The 12,936-nt window shown below is 44.8% G+C and overlaps 1 protein-coding gene across 3 annotated transcripts in view; it reads left to right on the top strand.

Annotated features, from left to right (window-relative positions):
* PMFBP1 (polyamine modulated factor 1 binding protein 1) overlaps positions 1-12,936 on the top strand; it is a 148,007-nt gene that overhangs the window by 76,706 nt on the left and 58,365 nt on the right. For all 3 annotated transcript variants that reach the window (XM_044270986.1, XM_044270983.1, XM_044270985.1), the window contains exons 6-7: positions 8,655-8,801; positions 8,888-8,950. In XM_044270986.1, coding sequence (XP_044126921.1) covers positions 8,655-8,801; positions 8,888-8,950 — 210 coding nt within the window. The remainder of the gene's footprint in view (positions 1-8,654; positions 8,802-8,887; positions 8,951-12,936) is intronic.

The raw sequence follows: 12,936 nt of genomic DNA, 5'->3' as shown, positions 1-12,936 counted from the left end.
ATTCCCACTATGTCATAGCTATCATCCAGCCATGTCTCAGTTATTCCCACTATGTCATAGCTATCATCCAGCCGTGTCTCAGTTATTCCCACTATGTCATAGCTATCATCCAGCCATGTCTCAGTTATTCCCACTATGTCATAGCTATCATCCAGCCATGTCTCAGTTATTCCCACTATGTCATAGCTATCATCCAGCCATGTCTAAGTTATTCCCACTATGTCATAGCTATCATCCAGCCATGTCTCAGTTATTCCCACTATGTCATAGCTATCATCCAGCCGTGTCTGTTATTCCCACTATGTCATAGCTATCATCCAGCCATGTCTCAGTTATTCCCACTGTCATAGCTATCATCCAGCCATGTCTCAGTTATTCCCACTATGTCATAGCTATCATCCAGCCATGTCTCAGTTATTCCCACTATGTCATAGCTATCATCCAGCCATGTCTCAGTTATTCCCACTATGTCATAGCTATCATCCAGCCATATCGCAGTTAGTCCCACTATGTCATAGCTATCATCCAGCCATGTCTCAGTTAGTCCCACTATGTCATAGCTATAATCCAGCCGTGTCGCAGTTAGTCCCACTGTCATAGCTATCATCCAGCCATGTCTCAGTTATTCCCACTATGTCATAGCTATAATCCAGCCGTGTCGCAGTTATTCCCACTATGTCATAGCTATCATCCAGCCGTGTCTGTTATTCCCACTATGTCATAGCTATCATCCAGCCATGTCTCAGTTATTCCCACTGTCATAGCTATCATCCAGCCATGTCTCAGTTATTCCCACTATGTCATAGCTATCATCCAGCCATGTCTCAGTTATTCCCACTATGTCATAGCTATCATCCAGCCATGTCTCAGTTATTCCCACTATGTCATAGCTATCATCCAGCCATAACGCAGTTAGTCCCACTATGTCATAGCTATCATCCAGCCATGTCTCAGTTAGTCCCACTATGTCATAGCTATAATCCAGCCGTGTCGCAGTTAGTCCCACTGTCATAGCTATCATCCAGCCATGTCTCAGTTATTCCCACTATGTCATAGCTATAATCCAGCCGTGTCGCAGTTATTCCCACTATGTCATAGCTATCATCCAGCCGTGTCTCAGTTATTCCCACTATGTCATAGCTATCATCCAGCCATGTCTCAGTTATTCCCACTATGTCATAGCTATCATCCAGCCATGTCTCAGTTATTCCCACTATGTCATAGCTATCATCCAGCCATGTCTCAGTTATTCCCACTATGTCATAGCTATCATCCAGCCGTGTCTCAGTTATTCCCACTATGTCATAGTTCTCCTCACACATCACTAATTCCAGTTCCCCAGTTTTATTAATCAGGCTTCTGGCATCATTAGTATACATACAATTAAGAGGTTTATGTATATTTTTTACCCTACACCTTTCCTTCTGAACTGTTCTAGTCCCTCCTTCCATTCCTCCCCCGGTCTCTATCTGCACTATCTTCCCATTCTTTAACATAATCTCTCTCCCCCCCCCCCCTTCCCATTCCCTAGTATAAAAACACTCCACCAACCTTTTAGCCATCTTCTCCAACACATCTGCCCCTTCCCCACTGAGGGGCAGCCCATCCCTATGATAGAGCCTGTAGGGGACAGAGAAGTCGACCCAGTTCTCCAGGAACCCAAACCCCTCCTTCCTGCACCAGTACTTGTTCCCCTCCCTAATCTCCTGCTGCCTTTCTTGTGGGGCTTGTGGCACAGGCATTATTTCGGAAAATACTACCTTTTGAGGTCCTTGCCCTAAGCTTTGCAAGCACGACCACCACGGATGGATTGCAGGGTGGTCTGTAACCATGGAAACGAGCATTGTATAATGTGATGGCAAAATTAATCCAGCCAGCAAAGGAAGCAATATGAATAATAATAATACATTAGTAAGTGCCTTGTATTAACTTTCTCTACATGATAAATGCCACTTACTGAAGTGAGAGGACCCTTTAAGCTACAATATCTGCTGTGCTAAACGTCGAAATAAAGGAGGACATTAAAGAGTGACTTTAAAAAAATGATTCGGGTCATTTATTAAACTGGTGTAAAGTAGAAATGGTGTAGTTGCCCATCGCAACCAATCAGATTCCACCTTTCATTTTTGACATCTTATTTGGAAAATGAAAGGTGGTTGCTATGGGCAACTAAGCCAGTTCTACTTTACACCAGTTTGATAAATGACCCCCATATATCTAGAAAACCATCTACCCATTTTTAAAGAAAAAAGGAGAGAATATTCACATATGGTTTTTAATATGTGATAACACATTTTTTTTTTGTTGATAGAAGTGTCCTTTTTAAGTACATAAGCTTTCAAATAATTTCCTGGAAGTATACGTAAAACCGCAAACGCTACTATATGGAATTTATTATGGCTTTTTAGATGCTGAGACGCTATCTGCCTCATTTGTATTGAATATAGATTAGGCGAAGTCTTGCCGTCTTTTACCTCCTAAAGGATGTTCGGAGGAATCTGTAAGCCTCTGTTAACGACCCAGTCCATTAAAGGGGTTTTCCTATCAATGACCTCTACTCAGGATAGGTAATCAATATCAGATCGGCGGAGGTCTGACACCTGGCACCCCTGACGATCAGCTGTTTGATGAGAAGGCGCGCCCCGTGCCGACGCAGCCTTCCCTTCATTGTTTACCTGCTCGCCGTCGACATCGCAGCAGTGCAATTACATTCATTTCAATGGGATGGCTCGTTCCTATTCAAGTGTATTCTACAGAGCCGTCCCATAGAAGTGAATGGGGACGGCTTAGGTGTAATTACACTTCTCACTGCTGCAATGTTGATGACGAGCAGGTAAACAATTAAGGGAAGGCTGCGCCAGCTAACTGGCGTGGGGTGCAGGGTGTCGGACCTCCGCCAATCTATAATTGATGACCTGTCCTGAGGATATTAAAATCCCAGAAAACCCTTTTAAATCATCATGGCCTCTGTAGAAAACAGAAACTTTGACCCCAGGGTGAACCGAACCCTGAACATAATACTTAAAAACAACAATCCTCCTTGGACCTATAAAACACATTTGGATCCACTCTTGGCTTTGGCTTAGGGTCCATTCAGACGTCCATTTTTTCTTTCCTGATCTGTTCCGTTTTTTGCGGAACAGATCAGGACCAGATCAGGACCCATTCATTTTCAATGGGTCCTGGAAAAAAATCGGACAGCACAATGTGTGCTGTCCGTTTCCGTTGTTCCGTTCCGCATGTCCGTTTAAATATAAAACATGTCCTATTATGTTCCTGAAAAATTGGATCCTGGTACAATGCAAAGTCAATAGTTCCGCAAAAAACGGAAGACATTCGGATGTCATTCCGTATGTCTTCCGTTTTTTGCGGAATCCGTTCCTGGAAACACATAGCAAATTTTTTTTATTTTTTTTTTCAAAGAAATCCAAACAACTTTATTTGATTATTGAAATGTATACATGTTTCCGTTTTTTGCGGATCCGCAAAAAACGGATGACATACGGAAACATTTTCAGGAACAACGGATCCGCAAAAAACGGACCGAAATTCGGATTATAGAAAAATACTGACGTGTGAATGTAGCCTTACAGAGACTGGTACAAATTCCGACCAAATCCCTGCTGTACTGCAGTTGTCTTAGGCCTTCTACAGATCTGTAAGGTCACCTAGAAGCAGTGAGGGAGGTGACTATACCGTCGGATATACAGCAGCATGCCATACGTTTTATTTATACGGACACCGCGTATAGTACTGTGTGCAGGAACATCATATACAAATACGTATTCTGTAGAATGACCTTTTCCCTGCGGGGCTTCACTTCTAACACTCGCCCCCCCTACCCTGGCACACAACCACACGAGCGCTGCTCCAAATCCCAAATGATACATTAAAAAGATGAAGGCTGTAAAATCATAGCAGTCGTTTTATTCCTCCTGTACTTCGGAGATTAACATTTACACCCTGTGATCTTCAGTGCAGATGATGGATCATGATCTTACATGTCTCTGTATACCAAGATTCGGAGACGCTGCTGTCATTCCTATCACGCAAGTGCGTGTAGGTGCCCCCATCTCATGAAAATAACTTATATTATACTGGGCTGTTCACCTGTATTAAATACTTTTACATGAAATTATCCTGTTTTGTATGATGAGATTGTGTCTGTTGTGGGGATACAGTGACTGCATACCGTGTTTCTCTGAAAATAAGACAAGGTCTTAGATTACTTTTTTTCCTCCCAAAAAAACAGCTAGGGCTTATTTTCAGGGTAGGGTGTCAGTGGGTGTTACTGGCACACTCTCTCTCACATTCTCTCTGAGGCAATGGCACTGTGCCCTTTGTCCTCTCTGCACTCGGGAGGCAGTGGCACCGAGCCCTCACCATGGTATCTCCTCGCAGGACACGGGAGGCAGTAGACTCTCTCTCGTGATTGGGTGAGTGGGCTCCTGCTGCCATCCTGGGCACAGTATAAGGATACAGTGGGTGAGCGGGCTCTGCTGTACCTGCTGCCATCCTGGGCACAGTATAAGGATACATGGGTGAGTGGGCTCTGCCGTACATGCTGCCATCCTGGGCACAGTATAAGGATACAGTGGGTGAGTGGGCTCTGCCGTACCTGCTGCCATTTTGGGCACAGTATAAGGATACAGTGGGTGAGTGGGCTCTGCCGTACCTGCTGCCATTTTGGGCACAGTATAAGGATACAGTGGGTGAGTGGGCTCTGCTGTACCTGCTGCCATCCTGGGCACAGTATAAGGATACAGTATTCCTATTCTCTTCTTTGCTAGCTACACTATGGGTGTTACCTCTGGCTGGCTACACTATGGGGAGGCTGCATTGGCTGGCTACAATATGTGGGCCACTGTGGCTGGATCTGTTATGGGGCCACATGGCTTGGGGTCTCACGGCTGGCTCTGCTGTGTCGGGGGGGGGGGGGGGGGGGCCACAGCTGGATCTGCTAATCTAGTGCAGGTCCAGTCCATTCACATGTCCAGTAGTCACCCATGTAATAGATGATCTCATTGCATAAGTGTCTAGAGTCATTGTTGATTGGTGACCCTAGAAGAGGTGGGGCCTCACTGGAGGAAGGCGGGGTCAGGATTTTTCTTTCAGTCCTGGAGATAATTGTTCAGATTATATGATGGTAATTGTGGAAAATTTGAGAAGGGGTTTTACGGCACAAGGAAGCATTCCTTTCCAGTGTCCCGGATGACCGGCTCACTTCCTAATCTACAGGACATTGCTGACATTGTAGGCCATGGAATAATTGTAGAGAATAGAAAACTCTGTTCAGCTGCTTCTCGTTATGGGAAAGCTGGGTTTTATAGCATCAAGAAATGACATCTGCTTAGTTATACAGCGATCCAGGACCAGAGGACGTCTCTGCATTTGTAGGCTGAGTATCGGGGGCATTGGAAAGCTGGGTGACCACCTCCTGTAGCTTTTCCAGAAACCAATAAATGGCTGAAGATTTGTAGTGGAAAAACTCTCTTAGATTCTAATCTGTTTGTAATAGAAATGTGTAACTTTTGCCATTCCCTTCTGCTGGAGGAGCAATGATTTCTGCTTCCATAAAGAACTATGATTGGTGACCATATCTGTGTCCACACTATGATGTAGAGATGAGGAGGGTGTGAATGATCTCTGGCTGCTCGCACGTTCTCCGCGGACACTGTTCCATCCCTCTATTAATCTGCAGCTTCTACTAGGAGCTGCTGGGAGAGAGGAAGATTTACTGGCTGCTACTGCCATGTATTCACCCTGCTCTGTCCTCCCAGCTCCAGACTTCTAATGCATCTGCCTGGCAGCACCTTACAGATCACAGAGCACTGGAATCTATCAAGACGAACTGCGGCCATCTGATAGATGACTGAGTAATGGACTCGGAGTACATTAGAGAGGCCCTGTCTAATGGCAAGCTGTTGCCTATGGCTCCTGATGCAGATCACTCATAGTGTCCTCTAACTCATTAGCCGCTGCCAAGACTTGGCTCATGTACAGGTGGATAGAAGTGTGGGCTGTGATATGTGATCTGCACAGTCTGTGCCCTGCTTATTTCTTTGGGGAAGAGCTGATCAGGAGTTGTCAGTGCTCTGTAATGGAAGTGGAGGTTTCCTAACCTTATCCCACGTATCCTGAAATGCTGTTAATAGCTGTTCTAAAGCAATTTGCATTGTTTCTAGAAGAACAAAGTTTGCATAATTTTGTTTCCATATATCTCCCTTTGTGCTGCTCGGAGTGGGCTGTGGACAGAATCGGTCTCCTTCTCCCTCTGGCTGCTGACAGTATAGTCCCCTTTACATACCCTCATAAGAAGTCTCCTTAGCTGTACCACAGGGGCTCTGCTCCTTCACTGAACAGAGGATCACGAAGCAGAGATGTGACTGAGCATGTGTGACCACCAGCACTCTGCTCATGAGGTGGATGTGCATATTACTAGGTGGTGCCATATTGTCTAAATGTCATTACTGTTCACTGCAACATGTAAATGGCAAATACACTTCAGATCTTATGAGCTACAGAGTGACTGACTGAGAGTTAATGATGGGGGGGTTCACACCTGCACAGAGAGAATAGCACAGCATGCTGCACTAATTTATGCAATAAATCCAAGGACGCCATGGAGGAAACCTGATGGACCTCATTATAGTAGGAATGGGCTCCATCGGGTGCCCTTAGTGTCTGTCATATAATGGAACCAGCACAGGATTTATTTTCATTGTTCCACTCCTATAACAGAACTGAAACGCGCCAGTGGAAGCCCAACCTTTGTGGTATTTTTATGGTGTTTTCTGCCAGGGCAATTATGATTGCACCTAGTGCTGACCCTATTCTGCCTGGCGCTCTATGTAGTTGTCTGATGTGGCATCTCTCAATGCAGCACACATACAATAAACACATATGGTATCGTTTAGCATTTTAGACACCAGTCTTAATACCCCTTACGCTGGCGCATAGGGCGCCTAAGTCATAGTAAGAAAGGGATAAAATACCCAATTTACCACTTAAAAATATTGTAGACAATCCGTATCCAATCAGTGGGGGTCCAGCTCTTGCCACCTCCTCCAGGAGTCATCACACGTGCTGTAGACTCTTCATAGTATTCCAAACGCAGCGCCATACATTGTGTAGTGGCCGTGCTTGGTATTGTAGCTCAGACCCATTCACTTCTATGGGACTGAGCTGCTAGAAAAGGGTTAGATGTGACTAGCAGTGGTGCCGTTAGGCTACTTTCACACTAGCGTTTTTGCTGGATCCGGCAGGGTTCAGCAAAAACGCTTCCTTTAGTAATAATACAACCATCTGCATCCGTTATGAACAGATCCGGTTGTGTTATATTTAACATTGCCAAGACGGATCAGTCATGAACTTCATTGAAAGTCAATAGGGGATGGATCTGTTTTCGATTGTGTCTGAGAAAACAGATCCGTCCCCATTGACTTGCATTGTGGGTCATCTTGCTTCGCATCCCATGACGGAAAGAAAACTGCAGTTTGTTCTCCAGTATGAGAACGGAACGGAACGGAATGCATTTTGGAGCGTTCCATTCTGTTCAGTTACGTTTTGTCCCCATTGACAATGAATGGGGAGAAAATGAAAGCATTTTTTTCCCGGTATTGAGACCCTATGACGGATCTCAATACAGGAAAATATTATTGATAGTGTAAAAGTAGCCTAAGGGTCCATTCACACATCAGTGTGTGTTTTGCGGATCTGCAAAACACTGACACCGGCAATGTGCATTCCGCATTTTGCGGACCGCATATCACCGGCGCTATAATAGAATATGCCTAATCAAGAATAGGAAAAAAAAATCGGGAACGGAAATGCGGACCCGGAAGTGCGGATCCGCATTTACGAAACCGGGCAGTGCATCGTGCGGCCCCTTAGAAATGAATGGGTCCGTAATTCCGTTCCGCAAAATGCGGAACAGAATTGCAGACGCTTGAATGGAACCTTAGTCTGAACCTCTATCAATCACATACTGATAATTTATCCTAGGGGTCATCGATATTTAAAATCGGGTTAAACCCTTTTAACTCTTGTGAAGTCAAATGGATCTGCAGACACTAAGGGCTGTTTCACACGAGCGAGACCATTGCTCCGTGTGCGAGCGTCATCCTCTGTTCTGGACTTGCAGGAGCGCACAGCATTATACTGATTTATAATGTTATGTGTCGCTGCATGACCTTCCTTCTACATCAAGATTTCACTATGATTCTGTAGAAGTAAGGTCAGGCATAGGCACACAGCATTATAAATCAGTACAAGTCTAGAACGGAGGATTGCGCTTATACGGGGAGTGATTCCTGCAATGGACTCGCTTGTGTGAAACGGCCCTAAAGGTATTGTCTCCTGCACACAGCGAAGCCAACCATTATACTTCTCCAGTGAATGTGAAATGATGTGTGAGACTTGGGGGGTAAATTACATATACTGATACCCTCATACAGCGTATATATTACTTCCAAGGCTGTTTCCTGCACCTTATGACTACATTGCTACTTACCAACTCTGTAAAATGCCGTAAGACCATCCTTTTAATTGTCCGATGTTTCCTATGGCTTTAGAACCATGTGCACACACCACAATTGTGTTGCCTTTTGCAAGGAGTTTATAAAATATATAAGAAAACTGTAATTTCTTCATAGGTCCTAGAGAAGGAGGCCCGCTTACAGGAACTGCAGGACACCATTACTGCACTGCACCAGGAGATCTCTCTGAAGGACTCAAAGGCGGCCATCCACCTACAGGAGAAACACCATTTGGAGAACCAGGTGAAAGCTTTGAGCCAAGCGGTGAGCAGCTGGATTCTGTGTGCATTAAGTGCATTGATCAGAGAATTGTCTCGAGGTGTAATACCCAGGTCACTTCTTGTCCCCAGGTTTCTAGCGGTCCTTCAGAAAACTCCTCCATATCCAAAAGTAATGAGTTACTTAAGGCTGAGGTATGTGTCCATGTCAGGACAAATGTAAAATGTAATTTTTTTTTCCCACTCCAGAGAACCTTTGCTGTTTCTGGCATTATATTGTTAAATGGGCTCAGTTAGCATTTTGGCGATGCTAAACTGCTGACCGCTGAGGAGAGCAGTACAATAATACCTTTTTGTGCTGCTTTTATTATTTTGGTAATGTGAATATGAAGTTTTATTCTGCCAGGTCCTTCTCCTTCAAGTGCCCAGGAGGCGGAGCTTCACTGAAGTGCTCATTGCATTAAGGTGCATTACAGCCCCTCCTTTCTGGAGGACAGCATCCAACCAGGAGACCCCTACAGCTTTCATTCAGAGCAGAGGGGCTGTGAAGAAGCTCAGTGCACAGATCACTTCAAATTTAGGCTCCACCTCCATGGCACTTGTAGGAGCAGAATAAAAGTTCATATTACTAACTACTGAAGATGATAAAAGCTCTAGAAAATATGTTTGTCCTACACTCCTTACAGCAGTCAGCAGTTTATTATGATAGAACTGCTGACAGATTTCCTTTTTTTAGCTTTTAGCTTTTTCTTTTTTTTTTTCCTCTCACTTCAGATAACTTTTTCTGCATCTGGGTATGCATTAGATAATGGTAAAGTGTGTGTTTTCTGCACCGCTGTATAGTTACTGTATAGATATAATCTGTATAAAGATTTATACTGTACAAATCGTGGGTTACATTCTTCTATTATACTCCAGAGCTGCAATCATAGTTCTCCTATTTGCTATTGGAAACAACAATCTATACACACACCCCCACACACACAAGGGCCCATGTTGGTGTACAGAGGAAAATTCCTCCCATATTAATAGCATACTGAAGATATATAGTTGGCACCCAGCTTTCCTGGGCACATCTGACTACTCTTATAGATTGTCACTTACTGTTCAGGGTATGCAGCCAACACTGGGGTCCCAAGCAGACAACCCCAACGTAATCACATCCACATGCTCTGATAAGGGTTTTCTGCATGAGATCTCACTTAAGCAAATAGCATTTATCATGTAGCGAAAGTTACTACAAGGCACTTACTAATGTATTGTTATTACCCATTTTGCCTCCTTTGCTGGCTGGATTAATTTTTCCATTGCATTATACACTGCTCATTTCCATGGTTACGACCATTGTGCAATCCATCAGCGGTGGCCATGCATGCACACTATAGGAAAAAGTGCTGGCCTCTCTGGTGGCCAGGACCATGGGAGTGCGCGTAGGCTGGTGCTTTTTACTATAGTGTGCAAGCACGGCCACCACTGATGGATTGTAGGGTGGTCGTAACCATGGAAACAAGCAGTGTATAATGTGATGGAAAAATTCATCCAGCAAAGGAAGATGTATGTATGTATGTTCCGCGATCACTTAAAAATGCAACCATCGATTTCAACGACACTTGGTATACACATCCCTTGTTACCTGGAAAGAAATCTTGTGGGGGTCATTCGCCCCTGCACAGCAGCTGCATGGAGTTTGTATGCTCCAACTGTTTTTGCTACCCACATATTGCTCTGTAACTCAAAAACTCCGATCAATTTCTACTAAACTTGATGAACATACACTTACTATCTGGGAAAGAATACTGTGGAGGTAACCTGCCGGTACACAATGAGTTTCTGTCTGTGTGTCTGTTCTTTATGCGCGACCAAACGACTGGACAGATCGTCTCCAAATTTGGAACACAGGTACATCAGGTGTCTGGGAAGGTTTTAGACCGGGTCTCAGCTCTCTAGGACGTACCGTTCCTGAGATATTCCCAAAAATATGACCTGCATTAGCCAAAAGAAGCCAGCAAGCCTTTCACTCATATCCCAACTGCCATACACACGGTCACATGTCCCTCATCAGCCAATAGAAGCTTGCAGGCCCTTAGTCTCCACATACACACAGTTTTACTCCAGGTTTCCATTACAACCCAGCCATTTTTCTTCACTGCTGTAGGACAGCTTTAGGCTAGGGCTACATGACGACATGTGTCGCACAACTGTTATGTACCGGGACCAGCCCACCTCGTCATATGACAAGTGCTGCCCAAGCCCTTCAGGCCTATTCACCTCACACGCTTTTGTGCCCTGCACAAGGCCGTAACTCGAGCATAAATCGCCACCTGAAGCCTGCAAGCACACCCACGCAATAGCGCGAAACTGTTGCCACCTCTACCTGCCCGTTATAGGGTTGACAGGACACTGTGGGTTGTCCCACTCTCAAGCAGACACACACACACACACAATAGTAGGCTTCACGGAAAAACAACATACAGCCTCAGACGGCACACACACTCTTCATGGAGCTAACAGGTTCTTAAGGTTACAAGACAAACCATCAAACTTTTAGGTTTAATGTATGAAAAATGGACAGCACTTATTTTCAAAAAATGATTAACAAGAGACATACATAAATGTCAAACAATTGTAAAATAAAAAAGAAGAAAAGATAGAAAGTTCTGATACTTAGCAGTTGCGTGGTAAAAGTCCTTTACTCCCAGGAGATTTGGGCAGAGTAATGGTGCACAAACCAATTCAATTGGATCTCCCACTTTGAGACACACAAATATCCCAGGGATTACATTTTTATGTCTTCCCTCAAGGGGCAGGCCTGAGGGGGATTCTCCCTCACACTTCTGACTCAGCCCCTCTGGGCTGGACTTCATTACACATGCAGCTTGCCCCCCTGGCCATCTAGGGACCAGGTATGAAAATATCCAAAATATGCCGTGTCTGGTGTCCATGCGATGCCCCCATCATACCAGAGGTGATGAGCTGGATTTTGGGGACGTGCCCCCTCCTGAACAAGTTATGAAGGATTACAAATTATTGTTAATTCTCTGTTTAGGATGCCCCCTGCTGACAAAAGGTGCCAGAGAGTCTGCAGTCCCCTGTCCTGAGATGTGACCAGCAAACGGGCCCATCCTTCTTAGCAGCTCTGTGCGAACTACATCCCGGGGAGCAGTTTGGCTGTTTCCCAGGTCCGAGGCAGACAGCTCGACTCTCTTTATGCAGCCTTAAACCAATTCATAAATGGCTGATGGCCTTATAATAAAAATACACACTGTATGTGTGTATGTATATGTGTATGTGTATGTGTATGTGTGTGTATATATATATATATATATATATATATATATATATATATAATGCGAGTCACACCGGAATATGTTACACTACGACATATAACCATAAAACATATAATATCACAGCAAACATTATAATAACTATGGATAAGGCGGTCCTTATTCCTGACAGCGACAAGACGTCGCACGACACATAGGACACAACTACACTGCTACATGTGTCGTGCGACAATTTTTATAATGATAGTCTATGGTGTTGCACTGTGACATACTACAACGCGACAGTCGCAGAAAAATCCATCTTGGATGGATTTTTTGCAACTGTCATGTCAGTCGCAGCATGTCACCTGTCGCAGTGAGACAAAATGTTACGCGACACGTCATCGTGTAGCCCTGGCATTAAAGGGGCAGGGTGCTGTGAAGATCACTGTTAAAGAGGAGTTCACTGTGGATGTTACTGTTAAGGGGGCAGACCGCTGTGGAGACCACTGTTAAGGGGGCAGGGGCCACTATTAAAGGGGCAACTGCTGTGGAGGTCACTGTTAAGGCAACAGGGTACTGTGAGGTCACTGTTAAGGCAGCAGGGTACTGTGAGGTCACTGTTAAGGCAGCAGGGTACTGTGAGGTCACTGTTAATGCAGCAGGGTACTGTAGAGATCACTGTTAAGGCAGTAGGCCCCTGAGGAGGTCACTGTCAAGGGAGTGGGGTGCTGTGAAGGTAAAAGTTAAGGGGATGGGCTGCTGTGGAGGTCCCATTTTAAAGTGGCAGGGCACTGTGGGGGGTGTTAAGGGGGGGGGGGACTGGAGTTCACTGTTAAAGGGGCGGGGTGCTGTAGAGGTCACTGTTATGGGAGATACTGTCTATCTTTTAACGTCACACACAAATATTAAATTAAA

The sequence above is a fragment of the Bufo gargarizans genome, chromosome 10, assembly GCF_014858855.1.
Source record: "Bufo gargarizans isolate SCDJY-AF-19 chromosome 10, ASM1485885v1, whole genome shotgun sequence".
NCBI classification, from domain to species: domain Eukaryota; kingdom Metazoa; phylum Chordata; class Amphibia; order Anura; family Bufonidae; genus Bufo; species Bufo gargarizans.
Note: the sequence above shows the minus strand (reverse complement) of the source record. Positions and strands in the feature narration are given on the sequence as shown.